The sequence below is a fragment of the Acanthopagrus latus genome, chromosome 16, assembly GCF_904848185.1.
Source record: "Acanthopagrus latus isolate v.2019 chromosome 16, fAcaLat1.1, whole genome shotgun sequence".
Lineage (NCBI taxonomy): Eukaryota > Metazoa > Chordata > Actinopteri > Spariformes > Sparidae > Acanthopagrus > Acanthopagrus latus.
Genome location: NC_051054.1, coordinates 22,222,817 through 22,243,504, shown reverse-complemented (window position 1 = coordinate 22,243,504; position 20,688 = coordinate 22,222,817). Strand labels below are relative to the sequence as shown.

The window sequence follows — 20,688 nt, the reverse complement described above, 5'->3', positions numbered from 1 at the left end:
CCTTGATGATGACACACTCCCTCATTCATTTGGACAAATATGTGCTGTACAATAAAATCACAGTCTGCTACTGTTATACCCTGACCAGCTGACAATGGAGCAACTGGCTGTTGTTTTACTTTACAGGAATGAGTGAATTTCATTTATTTTATTTTTTTTACTCTCTACACTCAAATTTGCAAAATCAGTGTGACAAAGGTTGCTTAAGCTTTATATCTCTAAATATCCGATGTATTTTTCTTGTTTGTATTGTGGCCCTTGCAGCTCTGTAAAGCACCTCCAGACAAACTTGTTTCGATAAAAGCTCTCACAAAGAAATTCAAATATTACACACACAAACACAGATGGTGAAAATGTTGATTGCTGAATGGATCCTGCAGAGCAAACTCCTTATTAAGGCGGGAAAAGCCTCTTAGGTGCCCTCTGTATTTGTGCGGCACATCACTCTTGCCCACCTAGCTGCCCTCATAAATCTGCCCTCTAAGCTGCAGGGCAGACAGAATGTAGCTGAGATGCCACATTTTCTGCTGGTAATAGAGTTTCCACTGCACAAAAATACAGGTAACCATCAGCAAATCCTTACAGTAGGATTTCCAATGCTATATTGCATTCCTCTCACAACATGCCAACATGCTGACCACTCTGCGCTACTCTTTCAAAACTAAATAGATTGACACAAAAATCATACTAAAGTATCAGATCTAATCTTGAAACCAGACCAAATATGATGTGGCGCCTTTCTGCCGCCATTACTGATGCATATAAATGACCGTTGTTTATAAAGTAGAAGTCTTTCCAGATCCTGTTTTAAATGCTGTGTGTGTCACCCACCCATCAGGTCACTGATGGTCTCAGAGCCCTGGCTGTGCTCCCTCCTCTCCGTCTCCAGTGCGGCCTGCAGGCTGATGCATTCCTTCTCCAGGCTCAGCTTGCTGCGCTCCAACAGGCAGCATTTATCCTGCAACTCACGCACGTTGGCCTCCAGCTGCTGCAGCTGCTTGCTGCTCTCCGTCTGGGTTTTACGGAGACGTGTCGCCGCTTCAGACTCAGCCCGCAGCAACGTGTTGGCTTCTTCCAGCTGATTGAGACAAAGTGACGAAAAGGTTTAAAGATCAGTCAGCAGTTTTATTACATACGATGTTTCCATTTGTTTGTACGTTTTTCTATGGTAAACATTGCACGTTGAACACTGCTTTCACTTTTTTAATGTATGTATTTTTACAATATCAGCTGACTTTTTACACATTAACTTTAACTGCCAACAGACAAAACACAACACTCAGTGACTGGCCTGTTTCTGCAGGTGAATGTTCTTCTCGTTGGAAATGTGAGAATTCTGGTTTCTTCTCTTCATGTCATCCAGCTGGTCTCGAAGGCTGTTGACTGCACAATACAGAAGAATTCTTTAGAATGACAAAATAGTTATATTTATATATATTACAACAATACTCAAGTATTAATCCGTCACTATTGAATGGTAATCATTGAGGTATTTCGCAGGGGTATCACAGAACAAAACAACAGCATTAAGTACCATTATGCAAATTGTACAATATCCACAGTAAGTTTACTGTAAGTTTACTGTAGGCCAACCGACATGTGTTCCTCTGACTGAACATGTTTTCCAACATCTTTAAGATGTGTACTTGACCAGCTGATGGCAGTATCATCCACATCATATCATTCTGTAAACTTGTACCAAAACTTTTCTGCTTTATTCACTTGATGGCCTTTGAAAAATGTCTTATCAAAACACAGCTGCCACTCTTAAACTTTGTTTATCAAGGTCTCAATTTGAAAGTAAAGGAAAAATCATGTTATTAGGCAGCAGGATCATCAAGTAATACATATATATTCACAGATCTTGAATAAGTGGGTGATCAACTGCCCGTCTTATGTCACCTTCATTCTCCAGGCAACGCTTCCTGTCCGCCTCACTCTCTGCCTTTCGGTGGCTCTCCAGGCTCTTGTGCTGCAGCAAAGCTTTCTCTCTCTCCAGCTGTCTCAGTGTCGACTCCAGATTCTTCCTGCCGCTCACCTTGAAATCAATCATTAAAAACTTTGTTCAACACGTCCTATAGGGCTGGTTTCACGGTGCTCTGATTCCATAACTCACTTTATAAGAAGTGGCTCGCGAGAATCCAATCGGGGCTCAACACAAATCCAATCCCAATATACGTTTTAATGTGGCTATTAGAATTCAAAGAGCGCTGCAGTTGCACCTCACTGGATATGACACATTAGCATTCAAGCGAAACATGGTCAGTGAGAAATCTTTAGACTGATTCAAATACAGTTTTTAGGAAAATGTGAGAAAAGGGGGAACTTATAAAATCCCAGAGAGGAAAATGGGTCATTGCACCAGCAAATATTAAAAGTAGGACAGAGCCAAAAATATGCAAGTGATCTCCAACACTAACAGGTGTCTGTGCTGTGGATTCAAGAGTTCACTGCTGTCTCAGTGTGATTAGCTTACCTCTTCCTCAAGTTCTTTGGAGATTTTGTCTAGACGGTTGGTGGCAGCCCTGCAGAAAGAAAACAGGTCAACATTTACAAGAGTTTTGACAGTGATGGTCAATTTGCTCAGGGGGTGCAACATGAAGAGAAGCCTCTACTAAGAAGTTATGTTTCTACATCTGTTGTACCTGCATTTGTGCTCTATATCGTCTTTGATCTGCTTCTCGTTATTTAGCTGCACCTCCAGGTGGCGCAGTTTCTTCTGCAGCGCTGCTGCCTGTTGACAGAAAACAACCAACCAATCACAAATCTTGTTGACTTAAGTACAAAAGTTCAAAAACTGTTTGCAGCCTTTACTGCATGTCATCCATCTTTCCTGTGACTCAACTGCGCAATGAAGCACATAACATAACTGACCCTTTTGGTAACACTGTATAATAACCATCATTAATAAATGGTAAATGTATGGGTAATTAAATTAGCTACTGTTATTTCACTGTTAACCACTTATTAAGCAATTGTTGATTGTAAAGTTGTGACTGATGTTTATAACACTATGTAAATGGTTTATAAATGATGTGTAATTCATGTATAAACATTATTTGTATAATCACTGCAATTAATTTGATTTTCAGTTTCTAAACATTTACAATTTAACATTCATTATTAAAAAATGTTACTTAACATTCTCTGTGGGGTTCTCACGATGAGCAATGCTGCAAAATCATCAGACATCTTAACCATTGGTTAATTTTGCATTAGCTTGATTTCACCTTATTTTACGAGGAATAATCCTATTGAGTTTAAAATCTCCTTTAAAAGGGAGTCCTGGCCAAGACGGCAGCGGTAAAAGACCAAGAGATTAAAAACAAGGCAAAATTACATCAAACATTTACCAGTGTTCAGTAACATAATAATAACAAGAAATGTACAATTTCTGGTCAAATAGTCCTTAATCCTAATTTTATCATCTTCCATATATATCAAATAATCTAGTTTACCGTGATTCTGTAGCAAGGGTCAAGGTGCAAAAAGTTTGAAGGACAAAACAAGGAGATAGTTGGGTGATAACTTATCCAAATGTTTAAAATATCACCACAGTCAATTACAGGTTTCTTGCACCATGAATAAAACAGCATTTGTTCTACTTAATTCAAAAAATCTTGATTATAGTAGCTGTAAGTGTTGACTTGAACATGGAGGATAAGCTCTTTAAATTTCTGATGATTAAATGTTTCTGGATGTTACAGAAGAAACAATTAGCCGTGAAAATTAATATAATACTTCTGTTTTGTGCTCACACATTTCTGCCATTTCTAGCAGAGCTGAAAACTGTGGGAATTAAAGTCAGTTTTGTAGTGATGGTGGATCAACAAGGGATGTCAACTGAAATGAAACCTGGGTCTTTGTTGTCTTTCTCCAAAGTTGTAGACTGTTCAGTTCAGACTGAATCAATGAGAGATTAGCTTTTAGCTCAGCCACTTAAGACTGAAAGCTGCTTAAGTCTCTCTGTGTGACTAAGAACAGTGAAATTCTAACAAAGTACAAATAAATCATGGGATCAGATACATAAATCCTTTTCTGAGTCATTTCCATCATAATCCCGAACGTCTTAGAGCATGAAGCTGGACTGATCGCAATGTCAACAGGCTTGTTCTGTGTGGGCATGTAAACTGACACCTGGCTTATTTATTTCCTGAGAAGTTTTGGACGGATGATAGTTAGCGAAGGTGCTCAAAGTGCACCTGGCAGCTGTTGTGTGTGTGTGTGTGTGTGTGTGTGTGTGTGTGTGTGTGTGTGTGTGTGTGTGTGCACAAGTGAAAGCACCAACCTCTCCTTTTGAATTCTCATGAGTCACCGAGGTATTGTTGGAAGCATTCAGCAACCTGAAGAAGGAAACAAGCAAAGTCAACACAATGTCGAGATCACAGCCAAAAACTCATCTCAGTCTTTAATGCACGTAGAAATGTTGAGGTTCCTAAACAGACGGCTTACTGGTCTTCTTTGAAGTAAGTGAATCCAACAAAGGGCAACTGATTTCCAACAAAGGCCTTAGGTGTGGGGAACGTTTCTACGTCGCCTTTGTCTTCTTCAATCTCATCAAAATTGCTGGTGTCTATGTCACTGCTGAGCTCTGGGACGACAGGGGCAACAGCTGAGGAAGAGAGAGAAAGAAAGGAAAAAGTGTGAAGTGCTGGATAAAACAAAAAAGTAAGTGCTGGGTAAATAAACTTTGAGTTTCAGTCTAATAAATGATTTGATCTTGTACTAACACACACACACACACACACACACACACACACACACACACACACACACACACACACACCCTGCAGCTGTTCCACAAGAATTCTGTTAAGTGTTTGGGTCACACAAAAAGGATAGTTTTATTGAAGCGATACTAACTGTCTCTGATGGTATCAAAAGTCCACTGGTCGTTCTTGAAGAAAGGGTGTCGCTTAATTTCCTCCACACCATTCCTGCCCAATCGCACCTCCCTCAAAACAAAGAGAGCGAATGAGTTTGAGACCAATGACCTAATTTACCCTTTGTGCTTAGTTCAGCAGTTTTCAGCAGCAACAGGCAAACATGACTTATTAGAAATATTCTTGTCTTAAAGTAATTAGGAGTTCATTAAAACCAGAGTAAACTTTAAAGACAAACAGACAGTTGTAAACATACAGTATGTGAACTGTGTGCAGCTCATGTTATGTTACGTCTGAATACTGCCGTACAAGACCATAACTCTTTCTACCTGTCAGTCAGGAAGGCACAGATGATATTCTTGGCATCTTTGGAGATCTCCACATCATCCGGGAAGTTGAGGGAGTTTTTATGGTCCATGATCTTACTGTAGGTTCCCACCAGAGAGTCGGCATAAAACGGCGTGTCACCTAACATCAATTACAGCAGGGAAACTATCATAAACTGAACTGAGATAAATCCAAAATGCTTTATACAGTACAAGACTAAGTTTAGCACCACTTATAATGCAAATATATCATCAAGAAAACACTTCTCTGCTCTTGTTTATAAAATAACTTCTCAAAATTTTCACTGACCAACAAGCATCTCGAAGATGAAGACCCCAACAGACCACCAGTCACACTCTCTTCCATAAAACCCATCTCCTCCCTGGGATTTCAGCACCTCGGGCGAGATGTAGTCTGGGGTCCCAACAGCTGTGTCACAGTGCACCATGCCGGTCTGCAACACAAATCCAGGAAGCAAAATCTTTCAAGTATATTTTGACATTATAGTCCAAGATCATGTGTTTTGCCTAATTGTAAGACAATAGAAAATTCTTCTAAACAGAACAGAATCCCTTCATCACAGTCTGCTTTGACAACAATCAGCTTAGTCTTTACAGTATTAGCAATAGAATTTCCTTCTTATATGAAGAAAAAAAGGATTCCATTTTATTCAGCTTATTTAAAAAAAAAAAAGAAAGTGAAGAAAAACACAGCTGTCTAATTTTGCAGTACAAGAGACAAGCTGTAAGAAATTAACATTCTTTTCAGAAACGCAGCTTTCTGCCAAATTGACGTTTAGGTGACTCACAGAATCCATCTTCATGCACGTGCCAAAGTCTGCCAGCTTGAGGTGTCCGAGTCTGTCCAGCAGCATGTTGTCAGGCTTGACGTCCCGATGGATGAAGCCCATGGAGTGAATGGCATCCAGGGCCATCACCACCTCCGCGGTGTAGAACTTTGCCCATTTCTCCGGCACGTCATAGGTGCTGGTGAGGTTGACCAGGTCACCTCCTGGCATGTACTCCATCACCATGTAGAGGTAGTGCTCATCTTGGAAGGCACAGCACAACTGAACAACACAGGCACAAGCTCTCATTATAGCTATTACTGGCCACTAGAGAGGACAGTTAGCAACAATCTATTTGTCATTGATGAATTTATTTGTGTTGAATAGTGTTGAGTTATTTGAACAATTCAAAAATGAATAGAAAGGATGTCTTGTCATGGATTATATGATAAGTATCAGCAACAAGACACTTCACACAGTCTCCCAGCAATTATGTACTTTTTGCTATCTTTTAACTTTTAACTTTTAATCTTTTTAAAGTGTGTAACTGTAGAAGAACAAGTCACAGAAGCTGAGCTGTTAAATGTCATACCTGCACGACCCAGGGACTGTTAGCAAAGGCCATGATGTCCCTCTCTTCCCAGAAGAAAGCTGAGTCTGAGCGCTTGATCATTTCAAACTTGCTCAGCAGCTTCATGGCATAAACCTTTTGAGACGCTTTATGCCGCACCTGAATGGAGTTGAAAAAGTAATTGAGTGAAACTGCAAACTACACAAACAAGGGACATCAAATCACTGACTGCACTACAACATTTGTAGTTCCATTACAACAGATCATGTCATCTTTTAAATCCAATCTAACATTAAAAGTACTTTTGAGTGCAGAATTCACAGTAAAATTGAATTTGTATGAATATTCCCATAGACATTATGAAGAGCTTCGACTAGAAAAAAAACAGTGCATCATTCATCTAGTGTTACAATACCAATGCATTTATATGTGGAGTTCATACAATAGCAAAAATAGAGGTGTATACCATTCCTTCATAACCACATTAATTAATGTGTACTGTCACCTTGTTTTTAAAAGTTGACCAGCTGATCATACTAATTTTGATTATATGTTCTTACAATGATTATTTAAGTCCTGTGAATTTCAAGGAACTAGGAGGAGACAACAAAAAAGCATGACAATGGACTGTGTCATTAAAAATATTAAAAGGATTTGGTTTACATGAGCAATTATGTGGATGAAACAACTGAATGTATTAAAAAACTACATTTAAAAAAGAGCTTTTTTCAAGGATCTTATTCCAATTCAAGCATATTCCTAACCTTCAAAAATAACTCCAAATAACTTTGCACGTACTCTCTGTGTCATCTTCCAGAAAACCAAGATTCAAACACTTCCTGAAACAGAAGCCTCATAGTGACAAAAATTACTGAAAAAAATCAAAGCCAATACTCACCAGTTGGACTTCACCAAACGCCCCTCGACCAATGACTTTAACTCTGTCAAAGTCTTCCGACTTCATCTGGAGGTCTCGAGTCTGTCCAATGACTTTCTCATCTGAATATAAAGACAGTAAAAAAATCAATGAATGATAGTCAGACTTAATAAATAAATAAATAAAACTCAGCTTTGAACAAAGACCAATGTCCTCTCTCATATAAAAACTTACATCTGTTAAGGAAGGTTTCAATGTTTTTGTTCTTGCGTAGTGCAGGGTAGTCCAAGTCTAAGACCAGGGCGTTGATGGAGTCCTGAACAGAAAGAAAAAACGATCAATCAACAATCATTCTATTGTATTATATATAATGAAACTAAAATGGCGCAACAATGTATTTCAAGCACCACCTGTTTTGTATGAAGGTGTAATGAAGTCATAGGGATGCTACAGTTATATCTATGTCAAGTTCAAACAAACAAATAAACATTGTAAAGGCAGTAATATTTTCTTCAAATAATTCGTTCAGAACAAATACAGTATATGAGGTAGGTAAATTAGCAGAATGTGTGGAATCCCTATCAGGGATGTATGAGAATTAACAGTAAAAACCAGGACTCCGTATGTTCCCGTGAATCCATCTCGACATCGCATACAGCACGAAAATATGTAGTGCAGTGCCAAGAGAATGAGTTCAGATTGTGTACAAATACACAGCATTTGACAGACATCAAATTGCTCTTGTCACTTTTTTCAAGTTCACAAAGTTAGTAACTGATGTGTTAAAAGCACAAGATGTAACAGATTACATAGAAGAGGGTGTGCTGTTGATCATAAGAGATACAGAATTCAATTGGATTGACTTGAATTGGTAACGTCATAGTGCAAGTCATTGTGCGGCAAAAAAAATATGACTAATCAATGACAAACTGAGAGCTGTGTTGTCTACTTACCAGCATTCATTTGCATACAAGAATGGGATCATGAGGCTTCTGTGAAAAGTCACAGCCTAAGTTTTAAAATATTTATTATAAATATCATATTCAATCTAGACATAATGTATTAATGATTTAGCATATTGTGAGCTAACTTTAGAGGATATGTTTCTCTGCTGAGAGAACTATACCACTGAAAATGTTTGTGGTTCCAGTCTACTTTACAAAACATTGTGCAAAACCAACCAGCAAACTCATTCTACCAAATAAAGGCAGAGGACAGCTGGACATTACTGACCAGTGACTGCATTTCTGAGGAGAGTTTATTTTCTGTATATTTTTTCACCATCACACAGAACAAAAACAGTTACACATCACTGCCCAGCAAGACCGAATGAAAACTAACAGCTTTGCCCGAGCGTTTCATTCAGCAGTGTTCAACCTGATGGACTGGATACATAAACACCAACTACATGCAATGAAAACTGAGAGAGAGACAGAGTAAGAGAGTAAGAAATGACTAATTTCTCCATCAGCAGCAGCCCACTTGATTCTATTAATGACATTTATCTTCTGACAAATGATGAACATAGTGTTGGTGTGACCATTTGAAAGAGTTCCTTACACACATGCTTTGTAATCCTGCACTGGTCAAGATATTACCCAGAGGGGCTCTATGTGAAAATGCAAATGTCTGAATCAGTTCAGCCGGACATTAAATATTTCCCCTGCCAGCTACCTTGTACAAAGTCTGTGGGCTGTGACAACTACGGGCAATATCTAATCCTGATTCTCCATAAATCATCCGGAGGCTAATGTGACAAAATTGTTTCAGAGAGTTGAAGTCACTTCTGCAAAGTGTGAACTAAATGGTTAAGAACTGCATTCATCACACCAGTGGTAGTTTGGTGATTTCAACATATCAGCTAACAGGAAAGAACATGACAGCTGATATCATTAGTCAACACATCAATTACTCAAGATTCCACCGCACAGACAAAATAATGATTCATATTTGCAGTCATAGTGACTGTCATGCATAACTTTATGTAGGTAAAAACTGCCAGTAAAAGAGTTGTTTTAATGGAAAGCATGTTTGTTTACACATAATCTGTACGTGAAGATTAGATAAATTCCTTTTTAATATATCGTATCATTTATTTGGAGGTTAAAAGCTTCACATTTCTTTTTAAACTCGCTCTTCTCATTTAACCAACAGAGTTACTCACTGATAGATTTAGGCTTGTCTGACAAACGTTTCAACATTTGGTCAGTTTCAGGGCTTTTAGGTGGTGCTACAGGTGGTTTTATACTCCACTATGTGTACAGTGTGTCTCGCAGCAGCCTGAACAGGAACAGAGGCTGGGAATTGTACTACAGTACTGCAACAGCATGTTCAGTAAACTGAACACAAGATGACTCTTTGTAGCACTCAATCATAACAGACACAGTTTAACCCAGGGCAATGTAGGAAAACCATTAAATAAGCAAACGACAGACTGAAACAAACCTCTAATCGTTACAGTGTGTAACAATAAGGAAGTCATCTATCAACTTATGTCGGCTGCACATTCCTAGACGGTCAATGAGGAGCTGTTTGAAGCACTGGACCAAGCCAGCAGAGAACACAGGAACCCCACTCTGACCCAGTGGTCTAGACTGGGTTCTCTCTAACTTGTCTTTTGCCTCTCTCCTTTAATTCTCCCCTCATCACAGTGCTAGACAGTATGGCACAATCTGTTTCATGTTTCGCTCACTTCCTTTTGTAATCATTTCTCTTTCACTGTTCCTTTTGCACCTTTCTGCTGCTCTCCCTCCGTCTTATCTGTCTTTCCTCCTGCTCTCTCCCATTGCTCTCCGCTCGGCTGAAGTCGGTCTGCAGCGAGTTGCACACTCTGTTTCATCATATCAACTTCACTTCCCCATTAAAGGACTGACCTCACACAAAACTACTATTTAAGGGAAAAAAATACACACGGCAGGGGTGGAGAGGGGTTGCCGGGTGCGTGTGCACGTAGACACGCACGAGGATCTCCCCACAAGCAAGGCAATACAGGAAATGATCCACCCCACCCCAGGGCTGGCAGATAATTTCACTGTGTCATGAAGCCAGTCCCTGTGTGCAAGTCATTTCCTCTGAGGCAGCATTCTCTGCTACTGCTGCTCCTCTGCAACCCAAAAAAAATGTTACAAAAGGAATCACACATGCATGCCAGCTACAGTTCTGATCATGTGTACAATGCATCGACTGCACTGCATCATGTATGTGTTCAATCACATAGAGCTTAAGTTAGCACCTGCCACCACCCAGTAATGGTAAAATGTGCAGAAGGTTGGTAGATTTGCTTCACTCACCAGCAGACAAAAAAAAGACATGATTATCTACAGAGCGCCTGGTGAAATTTGTACATTTACTATCCATTTGGCTGGTGGAGAAAAGTATATTTTGCTCCCTGGACAAATATACTCGCAGAAACATCTTCAATGGAACACTTCATTCGATCAACCACAGTTGAAATCGCCACCCTATCATTTCCTGAATGTTACCCACTGATTTATGTAGAGACACACTGCAGGTCTATGACGCCTTCATGTTTCACTGAGGTTACTTTTAAATGATGAAGCTGCTGTGATAGCTACATAATTTGTGACAATGTGGCTCTGTCACGCTACAGGGCAAACAAGACAAACATCTGCTCGAATCCCAGGTGATATATTTTCTTATATTCTTAAAGCTTTATCATGAATTCGAAGCTGTTTTCTCAGAAGCAAATAGCTGAACTATAAATTACCACAACACGTTCTCTTGAAGTGAACAGCTCAGACGGGTCCCATATGGAGTTTATGTACCGAGCCGTACACCTTTCAGTCCAATATAACTGATGGAAACAGTGTCACAAGATAGTTCTGAAGTCTTCAGTGTTTTTTAAGAGAAGAGTCAACGTGCATCACAAAGATCAATGAGTAATTATTCATGTTCATACTGTCACACTGTAAGGCTGGAGGTTTCACCAACCAAAAAAAAAAAACAACAACGCAGCCTGGCAGGTGGAGGAAGTTGGTGAGATGAACCAAAGCAAGGAAGAGTCTGAGGCAGAGGAGATTCAATTTCACAGATTTCCTACTTTGGACATGAAAAAGATGATAAAAGTTGTTCGTCAACAGTTGCCACGAGAAATACAAAGTAAACACTCTGTTGCAATGCTTGGATTCGCTACAGCATGTAACAAACATTCCCTATCTGCAAGCTTAGTGACTTAGTGACATATTATTATTATTCCTTTCTCTGTTGTGTCCACATCTCTCCATTAAACAAGATGAATCAAGTGTGGAGGAAGGAAAAGTAAATAAACGCATGTTGCCCTGGTGATGGCTCTGCAGTGAACCAGTGAAATAATTTTGGTGGATCAAACTTTGAAGGTCTGATACGTGACATTTCTGCACATAGATCTCTATTGTGTTGCATTGTGCACTTACATTATCCTAAATGTTTCCAACCTTGTTTAAACCCAGAGAAATCTTAATATTATTTAAGTTAATGGTGTGTCTCATTTAGGCGCCTGTTGCTTTAACATCCAGGACAGAGTCAGAGTGAGGAGGCACGCTTGCAAATGAGACTAAACATAACAAGAACAGAACTTTAACACATGACTCTGCCCTTGAACATATCTGAGTCACATAGATCTTCATCACCAATGGAGGTTATCTGACATAAAAGACAACAACTCCCATAATTCCACACTACTTACAGTATGTCTTGTGTTTTGTTGTGTTTTGACTGAGAGACCCCTGAGTGACACAAATAACATACTGTAGTATGGTGCTAAACTGCTTGACTTACTTGGATGGTGACATACAAAGAGAAGTAGCACCTCAAACAGTGTGAACGTAGCCTCTGTGTGGCTTGATGAAATGGGTGACATTCTCCTTCAAAACATCTTTGCTGACCACATAAGCAGACATGTAAAGACATTATGATTTGCAGAGGCCTTGTGGGTCATAAATAAGAAGGTGTTCAGTGCATTGGATTTAGACAAGAGAAATGGCTGCACACAGCTCTTCTAATCTGATTTCATTAGCATTACTGTAAAACATGCCAACAGGACTCTGGAGGACATTTCTTGGCTACTTAGTCAAAGCAGCTATTTATAAATATTAAATAACTGACAAGTGTCTAGGGAAGTGTAGCGCTGGATCGACAATTTAAATTTTAATGCATCTGACATAACTGGACCTGTTCCAGACAACCAGCCATCCTCCCTTCCTCATCCGCACTAATGCTTCACTTACATCAAAGGGAGCAGGGTCTTTTAGTAACAATGGATCTAAATAATTACAAACCATGATGTCAGGTGCAATACCTGAGCCTGATATACGGGACACTTCCTTATACAACTTACACTGAGCTGATAGCAGTATTTGTCCAGTTAGGCTTATCAGTATGAGTTGTTATGTATCTATTAGATAGCACTTCAGCATTTTATCTCCTCTATACTGTACACCAGCCAGTGGGTTATGGCTGGTTGCTAAGCAACTCCTGACAAAATATAAAGAGTTGAAACCAGTCAACGCTACAGAGAAACAGCAGGCAGGAGTTTTATAAGTACTCTGTTTCTGCAGTCTATTCTTTTCTATTTTATTTACCCAAACTGATGTTGACATTACAGAGCTGTCAAATCTCCGATCCCAGCTTCCACTCTTTATCACCCTATAAAAAGCCCCGTGGATCCACCAGTCAGGAATGTGATGATGTTAACCTGAAAGGAGCTAGCCACAGAGAGGAATAACCCAGCTTTTCAAAGCCTTTCACGTCACAAACTCTCCCTGCTTCGTGTGCAGTTATTTCCCCCTGAAAAACCCCTCTTCCTCCCCTCATACCCATCTCATCAGTAGGCATGTGGAACAGAAAACAGGCAGCGCTGCTCTGGACTTTAAAAGGATTGAGCACAAAGTTAATGTTTTGATTGAATTCCAGCCGTTTTAAAAATAGTTGTGGGGATAAATGGTGGGCTGGGCAGAGTGAGGGGGACTGTGCCAGGCAGGGCCCGTAAACTCTCCAAGAAAGACACAACGGCAGGAATCCTGCAGAGGCTCACAAATAGCACAGCTAATGTCCCCGCAGGGAATAACAAGGCTATGTCTTAATCTTGTTTTTGACAGATTTCTGTCCCATGCTCCTGTGCCCTGCGCATTTTTGGCACTCATGCATTATTGTAAAGTACAGTGAGGAGTGTGCCAGAAAAAGTACATAGCAAAGATAAGACTGCATGTACATAATGTCCTGTTATATTTTAACTTTAAACTCTGCTGTCTAGGTTTGCATAATTTTCCACCTCAGAAGAAATCAACATTTGTCTTTTTTAAATGATAAACAGTTAGTTTGTACTTGTTCCCAAGTAGTCAGGAACTAAATCATATTTGTTATTGTCCTGTAAAATACTGAATGGACCCCTTCCAGCCACTTAAAAATCCCTCAAGGCAGAATCTATGAAAGGAAAAAATATTTACCTTTTCTTTTTCCTTGACTCTTGAACTTGAATGGTTACTTTCTTAATTGTAGGGTCTATAAATTGTCAACAAATAGCCAAAACTAACCATCACAAATGCTACAACTGACAATTATTTTCATGATAAATCAACCAATAGTTTAGACTATAACATTCCAAAACACTGTGAAAAATGCTCATCACAATTGCCCAGGGCACAAATGACGTCTTTAGTTTAACTCTTTTGTCCAACCAAAACCCAAAGACTTTTCATTTACTATGATAAATGACATAAGAAAAATAGCAAATTCTCACACCTAAAAAGCTTGATGCAGCAAATGTTTGACATTTTTGCTAGAAAAAGGATTTAAATGTTTAATAAATATCGCAAGGTTGGAAATAAAGTTTCTCTACCATAGACTAACAGATTAATCTATGAGACAATTGATTAGGTCATTATTGTGTTATGTCTTATGTTTACGTGTGTTTATTTTATTTGTTCTTTTAACTCCTAACGTAACCTCATCTGTGCATCAAACATGGATCAAGTAAGCTGCTAATGAAAAAACTCCAACATACTGGACATATCTGATGATCAATAGTTAAGCAAGCTGACCATCAATTAAAGAAAGCGTTTACAAAGAAAACATTTCTGACTAACAGTCTTATTGTTAAATTCTCAAAAGGAATTCAAATTGTCATTATCAAGTATGAAAACCAAAACATATTAACATCCAAGAAGCTAGAACTGGGGAATTTGTGCTGAACTGATTCCATTCTGATTTGTTTACTTGTTTTGTTATGTTTTTGTCCCAAAAGCCCTTAACTAAGGCAGCAAATATCCATTTTCCTTGCCACTGTATAGATATACTGGGCCAACTTGCAATAAAAAGTCAGTAATGCTTGAATTACATCATTACGCTGAGTTTCAAATGGGGTTTCAGTTTCAACCCTTTAGCATGAACATGGTTCAGTTTGGATATAAATATTTTTTATTGGAATAAACCATTTCAATTATAACTGCCAGCCTCAACACTAAAACATCGCCACACATATATAAACACGTTTGTTTGGGTTTGTTGAAGGAAATGAAAGCTGTATGAACTCACTGAAAATCCATAGCTGTTTTTGTTGTGCTTTTCAACCGTTGCTGCTGGTTGCACACAATGCGGCTTGTGTGTTGCTATGATCAAATGAATAACGTGCTTGTGAAAATGAACACAAACTTGTGTCCATGAGTACCAGAGCCTGTGCATGCATATGTATGTGTGTGCGTCAGAGTGCGTGTTTGTGTGTAGGAGGCTGTGTTTCACCAGCAGGTTGTGATGGAATGATAACACTGAGGCCAGATGGATGGTTTATGCGTGGGAGACTCCTGTTCTCTTCTGTGCTGCACACTCACACCCTCATTTTAAACTAAAAATAAACCGAAGACTCAGGTATCATACTCTTTAACTCTCACAAATCAGGGTGAAGAATCTACAGCAGGATCAGCAACACGATTTGTGCATTTGGCCACTGTTCACATGCCTGTGACTGTGATCGGTGTGGAAAGTTCATCAAGAGTCAAATCTTCAAAAAAATACCCACAGAGATTAGTGACTAAGGACTGTTGCCTTAGCCAAGACACAAGTTTTTGTTCACAATTTTAAATGATTTAAATTAAACCACGCTGCACTGTTCTTGAAGAGTGAATGCACAGCCACATTATCTCAGCCACAGTCTTTATGTCTAGACAAGCAGATCCACTAGATTACGACAAATCTTAGGGTGTATACATTTCCTTTCACATGAGAACCACATATACCACTGTGAAAACATCGAAGCATCCCATTCCAAGTTTGCTTTTAGTCCAAATGTCATATTAAGAGAACGGATGAGCAGTTGTTCACACGACCAGATGGGCAGCTATATTTTAGTGTTTTCTGGCAACACAGAGTATCCATTAATTTCTGGAGATTAAGTTCTTCCTCATATTTCACATTCCTTCTTACATCCCTGTAAGGTGGATCTTGGACCGGCTCATGTCTTGTTCCATTTGTCCAAGGTATTATATAATGTGTAATCACAGTGCTGGGAGGTATATGTTCATCTACGTGTGTGTGTGTGTGTGTGTGTGTGTGTGTGTGTGTGTGTGTGTATGGTTGTGTGTGGGTGTGTGTGTACAGGACTTTGATTTTTGCTCAGTTTGTAATGAATGTTTTACAGCAGCCAGGGGGGAATCCTTTAACCTTTTAAAGCAAAATAGCTACACCCAAGAGTTACCAATCACTGCAAAATTTTGTTCCGCAGACATTAGTTCTTCAATAATTTTGACATAATGCACCTGCCAGGAAATAGTTAGTTTTGGGTAAACAGTATACAGCTGCCTAATATATCACAGCAGCTGAGAAATCAACCACAATGACTTAACTGTGGCCAGTTGAGCATGGGAAAGCAGAGATGTGCAGAAACCAATTAAGGGTCCCAAAACCAAATCCAGTCACATACGTATGTGGAAACAATGAATAGCACCAACATGGACGTTAATGATACGAACCTAAACAAGCTAGCAGATATAACCTTTGTATTTGAAGCCACATTAATGTAGGGACTCAAAACAAGTTCTCCCTGGGGTTTAGATTCAACTGAGGATAAGGTGACTGGTTAAAAGAATTACAAACAAGTCAGAGTGTTTCATTCTCTCAAACAGAATGATTCAGGGGACAGCCAGACATTTCTCCAGCCCTGACGCAATGCTGTGGAGATACTGTCTATGAAGCTATGCAAGACGATGGGAGAGGATGCATCGGACTATTTCTTGCCAGGTGCAGTAAATCCATGAAGTCTTGTGTCGCATGGCCACAAAGTATTTAGACATAATGTAACCACACTTCTGTGTTTTGTATCGTTTCACAAATAAGACATAAGATGTTCATTAGTGACTTTTACAGGTGCTAGTATGTGCATTTAGCTACCTTAACGCAGAGCCAGGCTAGTTCTATCTCCCTGTTTTCCAGTATTCATGCTAAGCTAAGCTAAGCTAACCAGTGTTGGGTGTAGCTACATATTCATTGTACTGACATAAGATGGCAACAAGTTCATTATCTGTCGGGCACTGTCCACATACAACATAAGTAAGTGACATATGGATACTTGTGGTTAAACATATTGCGTATACAAAAAAAAAAATCCTCATAGATATTTATCAAAACCCCAAATGGGCCATCTATGGCTTTAGCAAACAGGGAACCTCGATAAAATCTGTTAGTTCTGACTGCTAAAGTGGACCAGATGATACATAGCTGAAGTGAAGTGTGACATTTTAAGGTAGTTGAGGGCTCGCACACCCGCGACTCGCAGGGTCTTCTTCACTGGAGTGGAGCTAAAACCAAAAAAAGACTTCGGAGAGAGGCCTGAGCGTCTCACCAGAGGAGGTGTGGAGCAGAGAGACTGGCTTGTTTTGCAGCAAAAAAAAATTGGCTGGGGCCACCGTCCCCAGTGCCTTATAAGGCAGTGTTTCTATCCAGCTAGCACATTGAAGCTGGGACTGCTACTGCTGCTTGGCTGAGAACAACTCAACTGCACTCGAGAGACGAAGCGGACACTCACATTGGATGTCAGGGCAAAGACAGAACACGACACACAGGGGTTACCCCCCACCTCCCCTGAGGGCCAGTAAGATAAGAGGAATGGAAAGGAACAAAAAAGATTTTGAAAAGGGGGCTACAGGAGATGCTGCCTGAGAAGAGTGATAAACATTTGGTGGAAGAGATCAACCAAATGCTGAGTAAGAAAAGGGTCAATACTGAATGAAAAGAAAAGAGACAGCCAGTGAACGCTGACAAGAGATGATCTGGAAGACATGAGACCAACTCTTAGCTCTCCACATCTCATATCGTTCGCTCTTAAGTGCCATGCATTAAGTTATCTGGCGGTACCAGGTCTGCAGCTCAATCAAAAGGCTTTGGGCTGGAGCTACAGTTAAAATACCTGCAGTGTGTTTAACGAGCCTGAGAGGAGGGGCCGAGCTGCAGGCTGAGAGAGAAGCAGAGCCAGAGAAAAAGAGATAAGGCTGAGAAGTGAAAGGGGAAAGTGCAGTCATTCGAAGGGACTTTGAGCCCCATATATAGCTGCCAACTATTTACTCAGTGAGGTCATTTCCTTTAGGACGGCAGAAAGGCAACTTATGCGACTTGCAATCAAGTGTCCATATTTTTCTTTATCTTGAAAAAATGCCCTCTCTTTTTGCTTGCCCTCAACAATTGCTCCCTGTGCTGGGAGCTGCCAAGTTAAGTCCAGTACTTCAGTCAGTAAGCAAAAATGTGCTGCCAAATAATGATCACTGCAGTTTGCACTGGGGGAAGGTTTCTGAGACTTCAGGTTAAATTCGATTGAATGCTGATAGAAGCAGTATAGTTCTTTAGAGTTTATACAACCAGAGTGCACAGCATCATCAAAGCACCATTTGTAAGATTTTTGTAGGCTATTTTGTCCTTTTTCAGAAGCAGGAAGGGCTGGACAATATAACAATATAATATTGTTGTGATGATATGAGACTGTACACTATATCCTCTTTTGGATGTCGTTATATCCTGCTATGGCAAAAGTGTTGTCTTTTCCTGGCTTTAACACTGCATCACAGTAAAGTGATGTAATGTTCTTAACTTACCAGACTGTTCTACTTGTTCTAATACTTGCCTTTATCCACAAATGACCCATACACAACCTCAAGTTGCCTGCTTCTCGACCAAAAATCTGCACTTGAACACACCACAAAGACCACAGCTGATAGCCTACTAGCTCAAATGTTCTGGGACCGTGTAAGGGAGTAACTCTGCTTATCACCAGGTAGTGGTAGTCTGGATTTGTTATTCAAACAGGGAAACCAGAATACTTGGGACTGCAAATTTACCAACCATTGTTTTGATAAAGCTGCATTTTTTGATACCACTCTCACTAATTTAGTCATATCTAATTAAAAATATGTCTGACAAAAAGGAGTACATGGCACTAGTGAAGCTGCAGAGCCAAAAATAAGAAGATACCACACTAAATGAGGGATCACAGACACCAACTACAGCAACACATTCAAAGGGCTTTCCCTTTTTTCTCCCAGTTTCTTTTCTCGCACACATATTTCCTTGCCTTCCTTTGCCTCACAGCCAATCACAGTGATTTCTCTTGCTAACAGCCTCCACTGCTGATACAACATGCTCAGTCATCAAAAAGCTGCCAACAAAGGCCAACTAGCATTAATGGGGTGGGACACACCATAATAACTAGAGCCACAGACACTCACCTTTGGCCCTTAAATTGTTTGTCATTACCTCCACATTACTGATGATGATTGATCAAAAATCACTTTATGTTTGGTGACAAAAGAAATCCTTACATTAAATTAATCAAGGAGTATGGTTTTGACCTGCTCAATTTGGACAGTGTCATGAGATGACCTCTGTTGTGAGTTGGCGCTATACAAATAAAGATTGATTGATCGATAAATTATTGTTGCAATATCAATATCAAGATACCTGATCAAAAATGTGTGGTATTTGATTTTGTCATCCAGTCCTAGCATTTATGGAGTGCTTGAGAGCAGAGTTGAAAACATCAAGCTCAATATTGTGCATCATAATTTTATTATTAACGGAGGAATCTCTTTCTCCTATAAATACTGTCAGAGTACAACACTGTCCATCCCAGCTTGCAGCCAAATGGTCAGCTTTCTTTACAGGAAGGTCATTGAGTTTACTTGACAGATGCTGCAGATTCCTCCCTGTCAGCTCTCCGTATCCTCAGGGTAATCAGCCCCCTCAAGTCCTGTTATGTAGGAGACTAAATAATAGTCAACAAAGCAGCTTCTTCTGGTGTTTTATAATGCTGTTGCTATGCTACAATAGCAGGGGCCTTGTGATTCACCGTTTACCGAATATGAGCCTGTGAGCAATTATTAAGGCACTTAAAGTATGCATGTTTTTATTCCACCTGCAAAAAAGGACAAATCTGAGCCCTCAGATGTTTGTGCGTGCGTGCACATTTGAATCCCACCCAGAGCAGCAAAACTTCTTGATCCCATCGACACCACCAAGGCTGCTAAAAATGGAAAACTGCAGCCTGTTCTCTCCTACGCATGCTTCCCACTCAACTTTTGTCTCCAACACTCAACACCTCTATCTCTCCGGCTCGCGTGCAGGATGTAAACACCACCGGTGTTCAAGCAAGTATTCTGCCTAATGTTTTAAGAGAAGAGGGAATAGGCAGGGAGTGCCTAAAGTAGTGTGGAGCAGGGGGGGGGCATAGTGAAGGGAATGTACAGGGGGCCCCAAGCTTGATGGGGCCCATTAAAAGGGGTGAGGTGATGCTTTTTAAGATAGACCCGACAGTGTGTTTGTCCTCTGTCAGCTCCAGTTAGGGGGCCCAGAAATTTAAACACTACCTCTACGACGGATGTAACGTAACAGCTGAAGTAGGTACTGTGGCACAGTGCTACCTCTGACTTACAGTTAAATGGTGACAGTTTGTGTCCAAGTGCTTATCCCTCATGTTCAGATTTGTTAGTTCCTGGGGAAAAAATATCTATAAAAGACACCAGAATCTATTTAAGGAAAACAGTGTTAATCTAAAGTGCCCTCAAATGTTCTTTCCCATTTCAGCCTGATGGCACAATATACACTGGTATAATGGGAGGATTTTTCCACTGCCTTATGCAACTTTAAGATCTGCCAAAAGGATCTGTCAAGAGGTACAGTATACCCCTTGTTAAGATTAGTCTCCACTGAAAAGTAACAACTCTTTGCAGGATAATGTGTTTTTATCATGTAAAAGACAGCTCAAATTTCT

The 20,688-nt window shown here is 39.9% G+C and overlaps 1 protein-coding gene across 3 annotated transcripts in view; it reads right to left on the bottom strand.

Moving 5' to 3' along the window:
* rock2a (rho-associated, coiled-coil containing protein kinase 2a) overlaps window positions 1–20,688 on the bottom strand; it is a 33,571-nt gene that overhangs the window by 10,478 nt on the left and 2,405 nt on the right. For all 3 annotated transcript variants that reach the window (XR_005079532.1, XR_005079533.1, XM_037125187.1), the window contains exons 2-15: window positions 7,680–7,761; window positions 7,467–7,567; window positions 6,590–6,727; window positions 6,019–6,279; window positions 5,520–5,664; window positions 5,213–5,351; window positions 4,864–4,955; window positions 4,453–4,612; window positions 4,289–4,343; window positions 2,646–2,734; window positions 2,477–2,525; window positions 1,903–2,038; window positions 1,292–1,383; window positions 832–1,078 (exon numbers count right to left, since the gene is read on the bottom strand). Coding sequence is in view for 1 of the 3 variants with exons in the window: in XM_037125187.1 (XP_036981082.1) it covers window positions 832–1,078; window positions 1,292–1,383; window positions 1,903–2,038; window positions 2,477–2,525; window positions 2,646–2,734; window positions 4,289–4,343; window positions 4,453–4,612; window positions 4,864–4,955; window positions 5,213–5,351; window positions 5,520–5,664; window positions 6,019–6,279; window positions 6,590–6,727; window positions 7,467–7,567; window positions 7,680–7,761 (1,786 nt within the window). In the remaining 2 variants the exon portion in view is untranslated. The remainder of the gene's footprint in view (window positions 1–831; window positions 1,079–1,291; window positions 1,384–1,902; window positions 2,039–2,476; window positions 2,526–2,645; window positions 2,735–4,288; window positions 4,344–4,452; window positions 4,613–4,863; window positions 4,956–5,212; window positions 5,352–5,519; window positions 5,665–6,018; window positions 6,280–6,589; window positions 6,728–7,466; window positions 7,568–7,679; window positions 7,762–20,688) is intronic.